Source organism: Phacochoerus africanus, chromosome 8 (genome assembly GCF_016906955.1).
Source record: "Phacochoerus africanus isolate WHEZ1 chromosome 8, ROS_Pafr_v1, whole genome shotgun sequence".
In the NCBI taxonomy this organism is placed as follows: domain Eukaryota; kingdom Metazoa; phylum Chordata; class Mammalia; order Artiodactyla; family Suidae; genus Phacochoerus; species Phacochoerus africanus.
Genome location: NC_062551.1, coordinates 1,126,706 through 1,143,911, shown reverse-complemented (window position 1 = coordinate 1,143,911; position 17,206 = coordinate 1,126,706). Strand labels below are relative to the sequence as shown.

Genomic DNA, 17,206 nt, shown 5'->3' with positions numbered 1-17,206 from the left:
CACTCCATGCCATGTGACCTGGACGAGCACACCCCCGCCCCCCACCCCCCGAGCCTTGGTCTCCTTGTCCGTCGCTCCTGTGGCTTCTCACAGCAGAAGCTGTGCATCTGTCGCCCTTGTGGGCCCAGTGACTGGCGCAGCATCTGGCAGAAAGGTGGCAGCCCCTGGATGAATGGGTGGGCTGGAAGCTGCAGTGACGGCCCGGCCCCTGCTGGCCCTCCCCGGGCCCCGGCCCGCCCGCCTGCCCACCTTCGGGTCAGGGCACCTCCTGCCCTGTGGTGCTGTGCACCTGACATCAGTGGGGGCGGCGGGGGGGCGGGGATGCAAGTCAGTACAGCCCCCAAGAGCTGACCTGGGGGGACAAATAGCAGCTCAAAACAGCAGAGCATTATCTGCTGTTTCCGTGGCCGCGGGGCACAGGCGCACTCTCTGGTCTTTAGCAGTGCTTCGCTGCTCTGCCTTTGGGAGGGAGGAGGAGGGAGGAATTTGTGGCTGTATTTTAAAACCACCGCGTGGCTGCTTCGACAGCCTCCGTCCAAATCACAGATGCATCTGCCCTTGGCCCTGCGGTCGGTTTACCCTGCTGGCCTCACGTGTGTTCGTTGCCGTGCGATGTGTGCAGGTCCAAATAGGACAACCCGGTGTCCCTCCACCCCAAGGGACCTGGGCGTGTGAGTGGCAGGTTGTCCACTGCGCAGAATATTTTGGAGCTGCTGGTGGTTGGAGAGGCAGACAGGCAGAACCAAGCCTTCATCTCTGTATGCGGCGCTGTGGCCCTGCCGCCAGGACTCACAGTTAAATGCAAAGTGCAACAGACTGTGTGTGCAGTAGACTGTCTTTTGTTGAAAAAGGGGAAATGGGAATATTTACTCATATTTGCATCAGGAAACTCTGGAAGGAAACACAAGAAGCTGCCCTGAGTGCTGACCCAGCGGGACAGGGGGAGAGGGTCTTGGGCCTGGGGGACGGGGGGTGCCACCCCTCAGTGCCAACCTTCGAATCCCAGGAGTGCGTGCACGAGAACAAATGTAAAATCACCATCAACCCAGTGGAAAGGCGGCCAGCTGACCCCACTCATGCAGTGCCCCCTCCACGGGCCAGGCTGAGCTCTCCTGGGCTCTCCTGGGTCCCCGGGGCCCGAGGCAGCTTCCCACGGCTCTGCGGGCTCCGTGTGGCTGGAAGCCACTCCTCACCGGCTCCCCAGCCCACCCCGCCCCCAACCGAGCACCAGATCAGTGCTGACATGTTCCCCATTTTCTTTGCAGCCAAGAAGCCCCTATCCCCAAGGCGGCTGCGGCGACCACCTGAGGGCCGACGCCCAGGTATGTAGTGGGGACAGCCGGCCTGGGGGCTGGTCGGCCTCGTGCTGGCCTCCCCGCCCGCCCCCCCCCCCCACCCCCGTCTCCTTGCATCTCGCCTGGGTGGTAATCAAGGCCTCCGGCTGCCTGTCCGAGAGATGCCTCCGGAGCCGGCTGTCAGGGCCGGCCCAAGGCTCCAAGCCACAGCGCTGGGCCTGTCACCTGAGGCTCTCCCCAGTGGCCAGCTCCTCGGGCCCCTTGGCCAGCCCCTGCCTTTGCTGAGCGGCAACAGCACAGCCATTTCAAACCAGCAAACGAGCCTCTTCTTCCTGGTTCAGACCCCCCCCCCACAAACCCCCTCCCTGTGATCCTGCTGCGTCTGCTCTGCCGAGGGCCCAGAGGGGTCACAGGCCCTCAGGCTTCCAGCATGCATAGGTCAGTTCCCATCTTGCTGCCTGCTGAACGCTGTGTGAGGGTGGCTTTCCCTCCCACCCTCTGACGGGGTTCCAGTGCGAGGCCCAGGTCACAGGTGGCGACACAAGGCTGATCGAGGTGACGCGGGCGCCTGGGGACGTGCAGCCAGCACAGGTGGGGGACCAGGACCAGGGCCAGGATCACCGGCTCCAGCCCCTGCCCACCCAGCCCTCTCAGGGGGCACAGCACGGAGCCTGGGCCTGGGGTCCTCCCTGGCATCTATCTACTCTGGCCTGACTGGCCACCCCAGAAAACCCTGGAAGCTGGGAGGAGGCCAACCCTCGGGCCCTTCACCACTCCTCGCACCAGAGTCTGGAGCAGTGTGCCCAGGGGCGCCCCTCGAGGGCAGGAGGCCCCCCGCGCTGCCCGCCTGCCCCCTGGGCTCCACTGCCTGGGCAGTTCAGGAGCAGAGACCCCCCCCCAGGCCAGAGCCCCTCACTCCTGGGGAGGGCGGACACCAGCCCCAAGTGGGTGCAAAGCCCACTCCCTGCCCGACTCAGGCTGGATCTTCGCTCTTCAGTGGGTGATGAGCTCTGGCTGGGGGGCGTCCCTGGCTTTAGCCGGCAAAGGGGCACCCCAGGAGGCGGGCCACCCTTGCCCAAGATGCCCGCTGCAGCCTGGCTGCCTGCCCCGCAAAGGCCTCTTGTCCTCCTGTTCATTCCTTCTGCGCACGGAACTCACTCCCTGCATCAAGTCGAGCAGCCCTGCACCTGCCCACACTCCCAGTCCCCGCTCCTGAGTGCCCTCTTCGTCCTCCTGCTCCAAGCCTGGACATCCTCCACGCAGCCACCTCCTCCAGGAAGCCTCCTCTGATGCCGACCTGGCAGGCACTTCCTCCTCTGACCCTCCAGGTCCTGGGCTAAGTCTTACTTAGCATGTAGTAGGTGCTCAATAAATGCTGCTCTCCGCCCCCCACGGCAGCCTCTTTGGGCCATCCAGGAGCGCTGAGCCAGGGCAGGCTCCACAGCTGTGGTCTGTCTGCTCCGTGGACCTTGGCCATGGGACACGACCAGGAGCCGCCCACATGAGTGTGAACTCATGAACCCGGGGTAGCCCCAGGAAGCGGCCTTCCTGCTGGGAGCAGCTGACTCAGGGCTACTCTGGAGGAACCAAAGAGTCCTTCAGATAGAACCTGGTCTGACCCCTCCCCGCAGGCAAGGGGGAGAGGGGGCGCAGACGTGGGCAGGGTCCTGCCAGCAGCCGGGCGGCCAGCCCACCACAGCCTGGGACTCAGCCCTCGGAAAGCAGCAAGGCGGATGGTTGCCGAGCTTCTGCTCTGGAAGCCTCTGCCCGAAAGTAATGAGAGTCACTGCTGGCCACAGCTCAGTGGCCAGAGGGAGCCACGCGGCCTGTCCCAAGCTGTCTCCCACCTTGAGCCCAGAAGGGAGCTTTGGGGCAAAGGTGTTCAGAGCGATGAGCCCACCCACCCGGGGGCTTCAGGTGCCCCCAGAGCAGAGGTGTGGGCTCAGGGCTTCTGCCTCTCCTTCAAAATGTGGCCAGACCCCACATCCTTCCTGGGCTCTCTACCCTGGGCCCTGGATGTCTGTCACCCCACCGTGGGCCACTGGAGGGCCTCCCTGCTCAGGGCTTCTGCTAGGGCTGCTTGGGGTGGCCCGGGGTCTTCTGAGACCTCAGGCCCCAACTCCATCTTCTTTCCTTCCTCTTCATCCTCAACCACAGCCCCCACCCCACTGACCTCTCTCGGCCTGGCAGGAACTCTGCCCTCTCGTCTCTCAAGGTGCCAGGGAGCAAGGCGCCCTCCCCTAAGAGTGGGGGTCGTGGGCCCACTGCTTCCGCTCCCACGCAGCCACGCGCTGCTGCCTGCTCACTCTGTCCTTTCCTTGCAGGCTGCAGTCAGGACCATGAGGGCCGGCTTCTCCCGGGTCCCCCAAGGGCCGAGGATGGCCGTCCAGCCCACTTCCCGCGGCCCCCCTCGGACCACAGCATCCTCCTAGCACCCGGGACGGAGGGGCCATGCCTGGGGAGCAGCCCCTCGGAGCGCCACCCCCAACCATGACTGGAGACCTGCAGCCCTGCCCAGCAGCCAGCGGCCCAGGGGGCTCCCCGAAATGCCCTGCTGAGATCGGTGTCCTGGCCGGCAGGACCTCCAAGGCCATGGGCGGCGGAACCCAGGGCACAGACGCCCCCAAGACCCAGGTGCGGCAGGCTGGGAGGGTGGGGGGCAGGGCCCCGCTCCCCAGCACCCAGTGCCTGAGCAGCACCCTCGCGAAGGGCAGCAGGCCCCGGGCCCCCGCCGGGAGGAGCCTTGCGCTGGCTCGAGCTCGGCAGGCGGGCAGGGCGGACAGCGGCCCCCCGCAGCCCCACAGTCTGAGCATCGCCGGCTCAAGGCCCAGACCTGCCATGGACGAGAAGACCCTCGAGGGCGCTCGGCCCCCCGACGCGGAGGTCCCCCTGGGCCCTGGAGCCGACGCCTGTCTCAGGCCAGGCCAGCCCCGGGCCCGGGCCTCGCCTGCTCCAGACGAGCTCAGCTTCCAAAAGTGCTTCCAGGAGACCCCCTCCAGCTTTACCTCCACCAACTATACCTCACCAAGCGCCACCCCGGGGCCCCCGCCCCTCAGGGCCCCCCAGAGCAGCGGTGCCAGCCCCGGCCGGCCGGCCGCCTACCCGGAGTTCCAGGCCAGTGAGGCCGTCGCCTGGCCACCCTCGGCCGACAGCAGCTTCCCAGGTGCTCGTTTGGGGGCGGCCCCCGCTGAGCCGGAGCCCTTCCCCGAAGGCGGCAGCCCCGGGGTGCTGGCCTTCCAGTTTCCCTTCCCGGAGCTGCCCGCGGCCGGCCCCAGGCCCTTCCCCGAGGACGCAGCCGGGCCCGAGGATGCCAAGAGGGCGCTGGTGTTTGCCTTCCACCAGCCTCGGGGTGTGTGGCTGGAGGAGCCGGTGGGCACGAGCCAGGCCTACCCCCTGCCCACCCGGCCGGCTCCCCCACCCCCACCCTGCTACCCAGGCCAACCAGGTGGCCTTGACCCCCCCGGCGACCTCGGCAGTGCGCTCGCCCCTCCTGGTGCTGCGCCCCCGGCCCCTGGCCCCTTCTCAGAGAGCACAGCCACTTTCCAGGACGGCCTGCGCGAGAGCGTGACCAAAGTGCACCCCGAGAAGCCCCTTTCGGTCCGTGATGGGGTGGGGAGCCCCAGGGCACCCCCAAACTCTCTGCCCCAGAGGCACTTTGCCAGGCAGGCATATGGAAGCCCCGCCGCCAGCCGGGTGGGCTCCAGCCCAGGGTCTCGGGACACAGAGCTGGCTGCCTCAGGGCCCCCCAGCACCAGACTGCCCCAGCTATGGGACCCCACCCCGGCCCCTTATCCCACTGCTGTCCTGGGCCCCCCAGCCTCTGCCACGAGTGCCTTCTTTGAAACGCAGCCCAGCTCAGGCCAGCGGCTCAGCCTCCCCCAGAGTCCCCCAGTGCCCTGGCCCCAGGTACTCCCGGCCAGTGGGCCTAGCCCCCACCAAATGGAGATGTTGAGCCAGCTGCCTTTTCCCCCAGGGGTCCCCGAGTGGCAGGGGGGCAACCAGGGGGCCCTGGGAGCTGCCAGCAAGACACCAGGGCCGGGGGAGAAGCTGGCGGTCCTGAGAAACAGCCCGGGCCAGCACAGCGGTGGCTCCCCCGGGCTGTTCACCTACAACGGCCTGAAGGACCCCGGAGCCCAGCCCCTGTTCTTTGGGGTGGCCCCACCCCAGGCCTCACCCCGGGGCACCTCCGGCCTGCCCCCACCCAGGGTGGTGGGAGCCTCGCCCAGCGAGTCCCCGCTGCCCTCGCCAGCCACCCACACCGCCAGCAGCAGCACCTGCTCGTCACTGTCCCCACTGTCCAGCAGCCCAGCCAACCCCAGCTCAGAGGAGAGCCAGCTCCCTGGGCCACTCGGGCCCTCCGCCTTCTTCCTCCCGCCCGCCCACCCCCAGGAGACTGGCAGCCCCTTCCCGTCCCCAGAGCCCTCGCATGCCCTCCCACTCCACTGCCAGCCTGAGCTAGCCAAGGGCTTCCCTTTCTGCACCGAGGGGCTGGAGGCTGAGGGCGCCTTCAAGTGCCTGGAGGAGACACCGTTCCCCAGCTCAGGCCTTGAGGTGGGCAGCGGGCGGCTGGAGGGCTTCCCCCAGGAGCCACCCCCCTACTCCGCCCACCACTTCCCCCTCAGCAGCGCCAGCCTGGACCAGCTGGATGTGCTGCTCACCTGCCGGCAGTGTGACCGGAACTACAGCAGCCTGGCTGCCTTCCTGGGGCACCGGCAGTTCTGCAGCCTGCTGCTGGCCAAGGCCAAGGACGGCCACCAGCAGCCCCCGGGGCTCCCTGTGCCCCCTGCCGCCCCCTCCACACAAGCTGCCCCCAAAGCACCGGCCGCGGGGGGCCCAAGCCCACTGAGCCACACCAAGACAGTCCCTCTCCTGCTGGGGGCGGACATCCGGCCAGAGGGCAAAGACGAGCCCCTGAGGACGAGTTTCCTGCCCGGCCTGGCCACCGCCCCCTTCCCGCTTCCCGCGGCAGACCTGGACCTGGAGGACGCCGCCAAGCTGGACAGCCTCATCACGGAGGCGCTCAACGGCCTGGAGTACCAGTCGGACAGCCCCGAGATCGACAGCAGCTTCATCGACGTCTTCACGGATGAAGAGCCTTCGGGCCCCAGGGCCCCTGCCGTCGGGCAGCCCCCCAAGACCAGAGTGGGGGCAGTGCCAGAGAACAAAGCCCAGCCCCCGCTCCCAGCTGCGGATGCCCCGCCGGCGCCCCAGCCCCTCCACCCTGGGGAGGGGGCCGGCCCCAGGCCCAAAACCCGCTCCCTGGGCCCAGCACCCGCAGAGGCAGACGGGCCGGGCCTGGCCAGTCAGCAGAGGAGAGGAAAGCGGTTTAAGCTGTTCCAGAAAGAGCTGGACCCGGCCCACACAGCCAAGAGGCCAGGCGGGGGCACCAGAGCCACCCGGCTGAGGCCCAGGAGGAAGGGTGGCCGGGCCGAGCCGCCCCCACCCCGCCCCCGGGACCTCAGAACCCAGGCCCCCAAGAGCCGCGCAGACGCAGCTGGACGGGCCCTCCTGGTGGAGACGAGGAGTTCCAAGCGCCTGCGACTGTCCCCTGGCCAGGACCCCAGGCGGGGGAGGGCGCGGGGTGGCGCCTGGAGCAAGGAGTTCATCCAGAAGATCGTGCAGCAGAAGAACCGGGCCCGAAAGCCGCAGGGCCCGCCCGGGCCAGCCGCGGGCAGCAGGGGCAGCGGGCTCCGAGAGTGCCACTGCGCCTCGGAGTCGGAGGAGGAGGACGGCCCGCGGCCCAGGAGCTCCCGCTGCAGAGGCCGGCCCCGCCCCAGCGGCCGGAGGTGGCGCCGGGGTGAGAAGAGGAAGGAGGTGGACTTGGCCCCGGGCCCCAGAGAGGACGGACAGCAGCAGAAGCCCAGGAAGGTCGTGAGGCAGGAAGCCGCAAGGCACGGGGGCTGCCCGGGCCCCGAGGAGCTGGGCAGGCCCTGGCCCAGCCCCATCGAGAGGCCCGAGGCCCAGGGCCCATCACATGGCCCCGAGGAGAGAGGCCCCCAGCATCGTCTGCAGGTTCTCACCGGTGCTGAGACCCCGGAGGAAGAGCAGGTGTCTCCGGACGACCTCCAAGACGCCGACCACCCTGAAATGGCCAAACATCTCTCCCTCGACACCACCGACCTTGGCAGAGGGGCACCGAGCTCCTCTCCAGGCACCTGTGGGGGAGGAGACGCCCACCCCCCAGCCCCAGAGCCACCGCAGCCCAGCAGGCAGGACGCCGTGCTGCCCCTCGAGAGCTCAGCCACGCTTGGTGCCCCCCAGTGCTCGGAGCCGGCCATCTCCCTGGACGGACAGGAGCGCCCAGCCGCCCCGCCCGGAGAAGCCCCGGTGCCCGTTGCTGACGCCGCCGACACGGCCCACCCTGAACCCCACGCCCTCTTTTTGAGGACCCCCAGTCTCGGCTGTGATCCTGTTCTCATTCACGGAGACTCCTTGGGGGTTCCAGCTGCCCCAAAGGGGCCTCACCCCCACAGCAGGCCCCCCAACAAATCGTTCCTCAGCTCCAAAGGCTTGGCAGGCTTTTTCCACGAAGACCTGTGCTCCCAGCCCTCAGCCCCAGACAGCCTGCCTGCCAGCCGGCCTCGCCTCTGCCAGGACGGCGCGGATGCCAGGTCCCGAGAGCCAGCGCCCCCGGGGGAGCCACCCTACACGGTTGTCATGAGTCCGGGCAAAGCCGAGTCGCCGCTGGCCCTGGAGCCCACAGCCCTCTTCTCGGGGCTGCCCACGGACAGCTTCCACCTGCCAATCTACAGCAGCCCGTCTGGGGGCCGGGACAGCCCCGTGCCACGGGCCTGTGCCCCCCCTCCGCCAAGGGAAGCCCACATAGACGCACCAGGCACCTCGTTCCCGCCCGAGAAGGGCTGGTCTGTGCTGGAGGAGGGGCGTCCAGTGCTGCCCAGTCATCCAGGCCCTTATCCCGGCCTCTCCGAGGAAACGGCGTCTGGTCAGGAGTGTCCCAAGGAAGCGGCCACAGCCGCCGACCTCCCCGCCGCGCCGAGCGAGGTGGCGGCCTGTAGCAGCGCTCTCGCCGGCCACCTATCTGAGGATGAGCTGGAGATCAAAAAGCTGGTCACCGAGCTGGAGAGTCAGCTGCAAAGCAGGGGTGCACCGGAGGCCCCCGGACGGCAGCCAGGAGCCCGTGTCGCCCGTCCTGGGGGGCTGAGCCCACACCCAGAAGGGGTGGGAGTGGCCGGCGCCACTCCTGGGAGTGCTCTGGGGAGCCCCCAGGAGGAGTGGCCCCCCTTCCACCTGGGAGAAGCAGCCCTGCCCTCCGGCACCCACAAAGACGTGGTTTCTGGGGGTCCTTTCAGCCCCATTGGGGCCAGCCTCAGCTGCCCACCGCTGCAAAGAACCAGAGTATGTAAGACGGGGCTGCCAAGGGCAGAAGGGGACCTAGGAACCCCCTGCTCACCAGAGCCCAGAGACTCCCTCACAGCCCCGCGCAGCCCCAAGCCCGAGCCTTCACTTGCTCAGAACAAGGGGGCCGCCGGCACACAGCACGGCCAGGACCTCGCGCTGCTCCCTCCCTGCGCACGGAGAGGGGGGCTTTCCCCAGGATCCCGCCGAGAGAGCCCGGAGCTGGAAGCATTCAGCAGCCCTGTCGCCCCTCTGGCACCTGGCTTGGCATGTCAGGGCACCACCCCCCCTTCTGGTGCCAGTCACAGCCATGCCCCCGAGGGACACTCTGTGAGTAGCCCAGCTGGACTGGAAGGAGCAGGGCCTCTCTGCCTCGTAGCAGGGGACCTTGGCCTTGAGGGTAACGAGGCGTGTGTAACCTCAGGGGCCTCCCCGAGTCACGCCTGCATGCCCGACCCCAGCCCTGACAGGAGGCCCCAGGGCCCAGCCGCGAGCCCCCTTCATCAGCTCCAGCTCCTGGTGGCCAGAGCAGCTGAGAGGGAAGACAACACTCTGGCCTTACAGGGAGCCCCGCCGGCTGACACCCAGAGCCTTCAGCACAGCCACCCCTCAGACCTGGGAGGAGACGGCACGGAAGTCGGGGAAGCGGCTTACAGGCCTGCCCGCGGCTTCCCAAGGACCGTGCGGATGACAGCTGCCCGTGCTGTGGCCGGACGTCACCTGGGGCCAGAGGGAGAAGGACAGCTGTGCTCACTCAGCCAGGCTGAGAAGCCCGCGGGCCAAGTTGAAGCCAGCCAGCGGCAGCGAGACGGCCAAGGGAGGCCAGAGTTGCCGCGCGACCTTGCCGCAGCCAGCGCCCACCCCGAAACCACAGCGGCCGGGCTCGCAGGAGCTGCAGACCGGCCGGGGGGGCAGCTCCAGGGCAGCAGGGCAGCCGTGGGCCTTTGGAATGAGGCACAGGCCACCCCAAGCCCCACCGGCTCTGAGGCAGGATCTTCCAGCCCAGCCTCGCCAGCAGCTCACCCCCGACACAGTCCTGGCCCCCACACTCGGGAGCGGGCCAGCGGCCCCAGGCTTCAGAAGCCTCTGCTGTTCGCTGCGGAGAGCCCAGCACCCGCGCTCAGGGACCTGGCCAGCTGCGCCTCCACCCCCACTGCTGCAGCCACCCCCCATCCCCGCGGCCTCGAGCCCCCGCCCCAGGAAGACGCTCCCACAGCACCTGCAGCGCAGCCAGGGGGGCAGCCCCCAGCGTCTCCATCCTGCAGGGACCCTACCAGCTTGCAACCTCCAGCAGCCCCTTCTCCTGCCCAGGCTGCTCCAAAAAGAGCTGACTGCACCCCAGCCCCGACAGACGCTGGGGCGCCGCCTGCAGGGCCCCCACCTCTGAGGACAAGCCTCTGCGGCCTGTCCAAGGGAAGCCTGGCTCCCTGCCCTCTCCTGGGGAACGGCCGCCCCCTGGAAGGCCCTCCCCAGGGCCAGCCCGGCTTCATCAGTGTCCTCACTCCTGCCTTTGGAGGGGACCACCCTGGAGGTCACATGTCGAGAACCCTGGAGGGTTCCGGAAGAATCAGGCCAAGAGAAGCTCCTGCCTGTGCCACCCGTCCCCCCGCAGCGAGGGCCGTCTCCCCGAAGGAGACGGTCGAGGCGGCCGCCCTGCCCCGCACTCCCACCACAGGTGGCCTGGGGGCGGTCAGAGGCCCCAGGGCGGCGTGGCCAGACGCCAAGGCAGCACCGCCCAACTCCCCCGCCAGTGGGATCACCACGGGCCCCTCCTCAGAGTCTTCAGGCAACAGGGAAGGCCAGGGTGTCACGGCTGTGCCCACTGACCCTCCTCCACAGGGGCCCTCAGGGCCAGACCCCCACTCCTGCCCGGAAGGCGAAGCCTCGGCCAGCCTCCAGGGACAGGAGGGCGTGGAGGTGCCATCCGGCGTGACAAAGATGTCCGAAGCCAACACCAGAGGTCTGCCGGTCACCCGCCCTTCGGCAGAGCTCGGCCCAGGCGGAGCAACTCCGAGCAGCAGAGCTGGTGACTCCAGACCCTGCTCCCCGCAAAGCCTCGGAGACATCCTCTACCTGAGACCCCAGGGGCACTCTCTCGGGCCCCAGGACGCCAGGCAGAAGCCTCGTGGCTTGAAAAAGGAGCCCGCGGTCACCGAGAACGGGCACTGGAGGGACAGCGCCCCCAGCGGGCGGCCCGTTACCTGCGAGGTCTGCTGGGCCTCCTTCCGCTCTGGGCCAGGACTGAGCCGACACAGAGCCAGGAAGCATGGGCTGCACAGGGGTGCTGCCTCCCAGCCAAGCCCCCCGGCCCCACCTGCTCCCCAGCCCGGGGAGCCCGCAGCCCAGACAGGCCACCCCCCTGGGAAGAAGAGCCGCAGGGCGCCGGGGAAGGAGAAGCTGAGGCACTTGGCGAGAGATCCCAGCCAGGCCGTCGGACCGCCACCGCCGCCTCCAGTTTGCATCTCCGTCTCCGTGGCTCCTGCACGCGCCGCGAGTCCTGAGCGGTCCCGGGGGCTGAGACGGGGATCCAGCGTCCTGGGAGCGCCAGGCTGTCCCCTCAGCCGGGAACCGCACCCTCCGGGCCTGGGCAAGCACGGGGTGGACGTGCAGCCTGCAGAGCCCAGGAAACGGGACCGGCTGGAGAGGGCCGGGCCCCATCCCAAGCAGGCGGAGAAGGGCGGGGGCCAGAGGCGGGGCCGACCACCCGCAGACCCCCCCAGCGAGCCAGAGGGGAGATCCAACAGGAAAGCGAGGAGGAAGCCGAGAGCCAGAAGGCCCCGAGAGGAGGGCGGTCCCCAGGCCCCTCCTGATGTGACTTGCGAGAGCAGCGGCTGGAACCCCTCAGCTGCCATCGTCATCTCCGTGGCCCCTCTGAGCGGCCGCCTCTCCCCAGAGACTGAGCAGGAGACCCGAGCCGCGCAGCTGCCTCTCACGGCCACAGAGCTAGAGGGGACGCCCGCCCAGAAGTCACCTGGGGACTGGGTGGCCTCTCCAGGGATGGTGGAGGGGGTGTCTCCTGGGGAAGAGCCAGGGGGGCGGACGGCAGCCTTGGCAAGAGGGTCCTGGAGGCCCAGAGAGACCAGGATGTCCTGCGTGGGCAAAGAGCCATCAAGGGCGGCTGGGGGCGGCCCCACGGGGGACGGCAGAGCGGCTGAGAGCGGCCCGGAGCAAGATGGCCGGGAGGGGCCCCCCGAGACTCGTGGTTCTGAGGCAGGCGGCTCCATCAGCAGTTGCTTCCAGGGTCTCCTGCACAGCCCGGGAGATAGGGCCCAAGGACCGGTGGGCACTGCTGCTGGAGTCCCCAGCCCCCGTCTCCAGGACCCTCTGAGCTTGTTTGACGACGAGGCCGCCTTTTCCCAGCTTTTCCCCCTGGGTGGCCGCCTGGCTCAGAAGAAGCAGCCCCGTGTCTATGGGAAGCGCTATAAAAAGCCGAAGCCCCCAGCCCGGCCCGAACCCAGCGGCCAGGTTGGGGGCTGTGCCCTGTCCTCTGCCCGCCTGCCCACAGACCTCAGCGACTCCGGCTCGCTCTGCCTGTCCCACGAGGACCCATGGGGTGATGAGGCCACGGGTGTGCCTGAGTCCTTCCTCCTGGAGGGCTTTCTCAGCAGCAAGGTGCCTGGCATTGACCCCTGGGCCCCGGGCCCCAGCCTGTGGACCCTGGAGCCTGAGGCCGAGGCCAACCCCTGCCACACAGAGGACCACCGGTCCGATAACATCCCGGAGCTGCACATGGTCCCGGCGGCTTGGCGAGGCCTGGAGATGCCGCCCCCCACTGACGAGGCCACCTCCTCTCCAGGAGACGCGAGCCCTGAGCCCCCCAACCTGGAGCGAGAGCACTATGACCTTGGGGTCCCCGGGAGCACCGTGGATCTGGAGACTCTGGGTGCCAAGCTGGAGATGCAGAACCTGTGCTTCCTGGGACCCAGGGAAGACCCTGCAGGTCTCCCCGGCGGCAGCGTCTTGGACCTCCAGGCCACGGCCAGTTCCCAGGACCCACGGAGCAGAACAGAGGAAGCAGCCAGGGCCAGCAAGGCCCCAGGAGGAGGCCAGCAGGCCAAGGCCGGGAGGGCGTCCTACAAGTGCAGGGTGTGCTTCCAGCGCTTCCACGGACTGGGCGAGCTGGACCTCCACAAGCTGACCCACAGCCCCTCACCGCCCCCCACCTGCTACATGTGCGTGGAGCGCAGGTTCGGCTCCCGGGAGCTGCTGCGGGAGCACCTTCAGGAGAAGCACGTGCAGAGCAAGGCGGGGCTGTGGGCCTGCGGCATGTGCCTGCGGGAGGTCGCGGACGTCTGGATGTACAACGAGCACCTGCGGGAGCACGCGGTGCGGTTCGCCCGCAAGGGGCAGGCGCGGAGGTCCTTCGGGGACCTGCCCGGATGCTGGGAGGGGGACAGCGTGGTCCCACGCTTCCTGAGTGGCATCGCGGAACAAGCCTCCAAACCCCACAGGGGTAAGCGCTCCACCAGCAAGGAGGACGGGGGGCCCGCAGAGGCATCGGAGCAAGACCTGGGAGCTGGGAGAGGATGCCCCAGGGAGAGGCCGAGACCCAAGGCCCGCGAGGACAGTTCCGACCCACATGGCGCCGGCAGCCCGGCAGCCTGCGCCAACCCCGCGCCGCTTGGCGCTGCCTCATCCCCTGACGGCGAGCCCCTCCTCCCAGCCGTCGCGGTGCACCAGGACTGCAAGGACCCCGCCCGCGATTGCCACCACTGCGGGAAGCGGTTCCCCAAGCCGTTCAAGCTGCAGCGCCACCTGGCGGTGCACAGCCCGCAGCGCGTCTACCTGTGCCCCCAGTGCCCACGAGTGTACCCTGAGCACCGGGAACTGCGCGCGCACCTGGACGGCGAGCACGGGCTGAGCGGGGAGCTGGAGCTGCAGCACACCCCGCTCTACGCCTGCGAGCTGTGCGCCAACGTCACGCACATCAGCAAGCGGTCCTTCGTCTGCAGCTCCTGCAACTACACCTTCGCCAAAAAGGAGCAGTTCGACCGGCACATGGACAAGCACCGGAGGAGGGGGCAGCAGCCCTTCACCTTCCGAGGCGTGCGGAGGCCCGGCGCCCCTGGTCAGAAGGCCTCGGCCCGCGAGAGCTCGCTGCCCAGCAAACGGCGCAGGGTGGCGGTGGCCAGCAGCCCCCGCAGGTCCGACGTGTCCCTGTGCAGCAGCCCTGCCCTGAGCGAAGGGTCCCTCTCAGCCCGGCTCCAGCCCTGCCCGGAAGCAGCTCCCAGCGCCACCGCAGGGCAGCCTAGGACCCCAGAGAGGCCCATAGACCCTGTGGGCCACCCGGTCAGGGACGGAGATCTGCCCTCTGACCTCCTGCCTCTGTCTCTCGCTCCTTTCCCAGTGGCCTCTCCTGATGGCAAGGAGGGCCACAAGCTGGACCAGGCCCTAGAGAGCTCCGAGGACCTGGGCAGCCCTGGGCCCTTCCTCCAGCAGGCTCTCCCACTGGGGGGCTGTCTGCCCTGCCCAGGGGCCAGAAGCCAAGACGACGAAGGAAAAGGGGCTGCCAGCCCATCCTCGGAGAAGCCCCGGACCCCCAGTGCACCTGGCAAACGTGCCCCCGGCCATCGCCCGGAAGCCCCCTCCCTGCTCTGGGAGGAGAAGCAGGGGTCCACCAGTCCCATGGTGCTGGCGGGGGGTACGGGAGGCCCCTCCCACAGAGGCAGTGCCACCAAGCCTGGGGGCGGCCGGGGCTCATCAAAGGACAGGCCAGCCTCATCCTCACCCAGCAGAGCGCCCAGGTTCCCAGGACCACTGAAGAAGGCGGTGGCCAGCCCGACACCCAGAGAGCTAGCCCATGGCACTGAGGACGGGCCGAAGCCCACCACCCGCAAAGCCAAGCCAGGCCCCAGCTCCCAGAGTGCTGGAGGCCCCCAGCAGGGCACCAAGACGGCGGGCGGCAGCCAGCCCCAGCCGGCCAGCGGGCAGCTCCAAAGTGAGACAGCCACCACCCCAGCCAAGCCCAACTGCCCGGGCCAGGGCCCCGCCCCAGCCAAGGGCTACCCCAAGGGACCAAGGGAAGCTGGTGACCAGGGGCCAAGACGGAGCCCGGGCTCCAGGGAGGACAGGGGCATGAGTGAGAAGACAAGAAAGGGCCGGGCCCTGGGGCCAACCAGGAGCGAAGCCGTGGGGAGCCTGGGGAGGGGCCCCGCGGTCCCTGACAGACCCGCCCGGACTCCCCGCAAGCAGGCCACTCCCAGCCGTGTGCTCCCTGCCAAGCCCAGGCCCAGCAGCCAGAACAGTGAGACGCCCCCCCAGCCCTCGGAGCTGCGGAAAGGGGAGCCCAGCCACATCCAGGGGGTCGGCAGGCGCGGCAAGGAGGGGCTGGGCAAGACCCTCCCCCAGGCAAGACCCCTGCACAGGCCCCCCAGGAGGGGCGGGGCTGTCCACGGTGCTGAACTGGCCGCCTCCCGGGCCTGCAGGACAGCCGAGTCCCAGAACCACCTCCTCAGCCAGCTCTTTGGGCAGAGACTAACCAGCTTCAAGATCCCTTTAAAGAAGGACTCTTGCGAGTAACATGTCGGAGCAGCGAGGGCCTGGGAGCCGTGTCTCACCCGGCAGCGGAATCCCCAGGAGGCACTGAGGAGCTCCAGTCCTTGGAGAGTTTGCCTGGTGGCCATGTCTTCATCCACCCGACTTACCAGGCCCGTGTGGTTTAGAGCTGCGGATCCAATGCTTTGAGCAGGGCCCGCAGTGGACAGCAGTCCCTTTCTAGCTGGCAGGTGGGTGTGAGGGGCGGGCCAGCTGCAGCCTCTTTGAGACCGCGCAGCTGTTTTCTCAGTAGCAAGGCCTCAGAGAGATGGGAGCTCACCTCCTCCTCGGTGTGCCCCACTGCCAAGGCCCACTATGCCACAAAGCCCCTTTGCTTTGAAGGTTTGCACAGGGACCTCCCCCCCCCATGTCATCGAGCAGGGAAGTAAGTTGAGGCAGCTGCCAGTCAGAAGGTGGCAGACTCCCTCTTGGTTGCGTTGCTGCTGTTGCTGGAATTCCAAAGTGACCCTAGAAATCAGATGGGGGCAGAAGGGCCACTGGCCCCACACAGCACAGTGGGGCCTCCCCGACCACAGGGTCATGCCGGCCACTGTCCATGCGCTGACGGAAAAGGGTCTCCGGTGCACCTCGACCCCTGGGGACCGGCCAGCTCCCACCAGTCCTCCCTCCCCGCCCCAGAGCCCCCAGCCCAGCCCCCGCGGATGCCCTCTCGAGCCCTCCTCCTACACGGACGGAGCTCTCTGCTGCAAGTATCGGCCATTTGACTCCGAAATTTCTGGTGCTATTTCCACGTTGTAATGTGAATACAGGCTTCTTTGATCTGTTTTGCCTGGAGGATGGGTCGGGCCAGGAGGCACGAGGGGCTGCCTAACCCACAGCACTGGGGGCCCGAGAAGTCCTTCTCTGGCTCCAGCCCCACGGTCAGGTCGGAGCAGCCACGTGGGACCCTCAAGGCCGGGGGTGGCACTGCCACTGGTCCAGGGGGCATCTCCTGCACTGACATGACCCAGGGGTCGGCACGCACGTCCTCTTGCAGGATCCTGTCCTCCCGGGGCAGGAGGGGGAAGGGCTTCCTTCTGTTCTTGGGTATCGCTGAGGTTTGTGGTTCGTTTTGTTCTGTTTTGTTTTGGGGTTTGGTTTTTTGTTTTTTGTTTTTTTCCATTTTTACCTTGGATGCAATGTGTGTGTCAAGAGTTTTCATTTTGACCTTTCGAAGGAGACCAAATCAGGCCCAAACTGCCTTTCTAGAAGGTGTGTGTGCCGCTCAGAGCGCCTCTTTAGTGCTGATAAATAAAACCTGGGGGACTCCGAGGTTGTACTGGAAAAATCAGAGCAAATCCATGCTGTCACTTAGACGCCCACTGTTTTCACGGGGCCTCCAGCTGTGGCCTCTGTCCTCCCCTGCCCCGCCTGAGCTGCCACTTCCCTCTTGGGGACAGTGAAGCCCCCCAGACCTGTTACCATGGCGCCAAAAATGCCTTAAACGCTGGGCAGGGCCCTCTCGGAGCAAAAGAGAACAGCTCTGCGGGGCCGCGGAGGGTGCAAGCCAGGAGACCCACCCCCACTGCACGCCCAGACCCCTCGTGCCCCATGTACCCCGAAGACCCCCTCAAAGGCCCCTGTGTCCCGGACAAGCACCCGAATGGCAGGGAGGGCCCTTCAGGGGCCAGCACCAATCCTGCCCCCGTCCTGCCCCTGACAACTGCCCAGGCACCAGCCGTCCCTCAGAAAAGTCCCCCAGCGATGCGCTGGCAGGAGGCGGGGAGCCTCGCCAGCCCTTCCAAGGGAGAGGACCCTGCACAAACCCTGGGACAACCCAGCCCACGGCCCGCCCCCCACTCCCCTCCCCCTACCATCCTCATCCCACCAGGAACGCAGTCCCCAGGTCCTCTCCCCCAGTCTCAGCCCCACCCATCAACGTCCCCGCCCAGGTGGGCTGCCTCCAAATCCCTGGCATTTTCATGCCTACTGTGCGCTGGGGAACCAGCCAGGGGCTGGGGTGGCAGTGAGTGGAGGCTGAGCCACCTTCGCAAAAGGCCATCTGGGGCCTTGGCGGTGGA

The 17,206-nt window shown here is 68.1% G+C and overlaps 1 protein-coding gene across 1 annotated transcript; it reads left to right on the top strand.

Annotated features, from left to right (window-relative positions):
- The first annotated feature begins 1,264 nt into the window (after positions 1-1,264).
- On the top strand, positions 1,265-16,463 carry ZNF469 (zinc finger protein 469). Its single transcript, XM_047791975.1, has 2 exons — positions 1,265-1,322; positions 3,620-16,463. The coding sequence occupies exon 2, from the start codon at positions 3,747-3,749 to the stop codon at positions 15,168-15,170; it is 11,424 nt and encodes a 3,807-aa protein (XP_047647931.1). The 5' UTR covers positions 1,265-1,322; positions 3,620-3,746; the 3' UTR covers positions 15,171-16,463.
- The last annotated feature ends 743 nt before the right edge of the window (positions 16,464-17,206 follow it).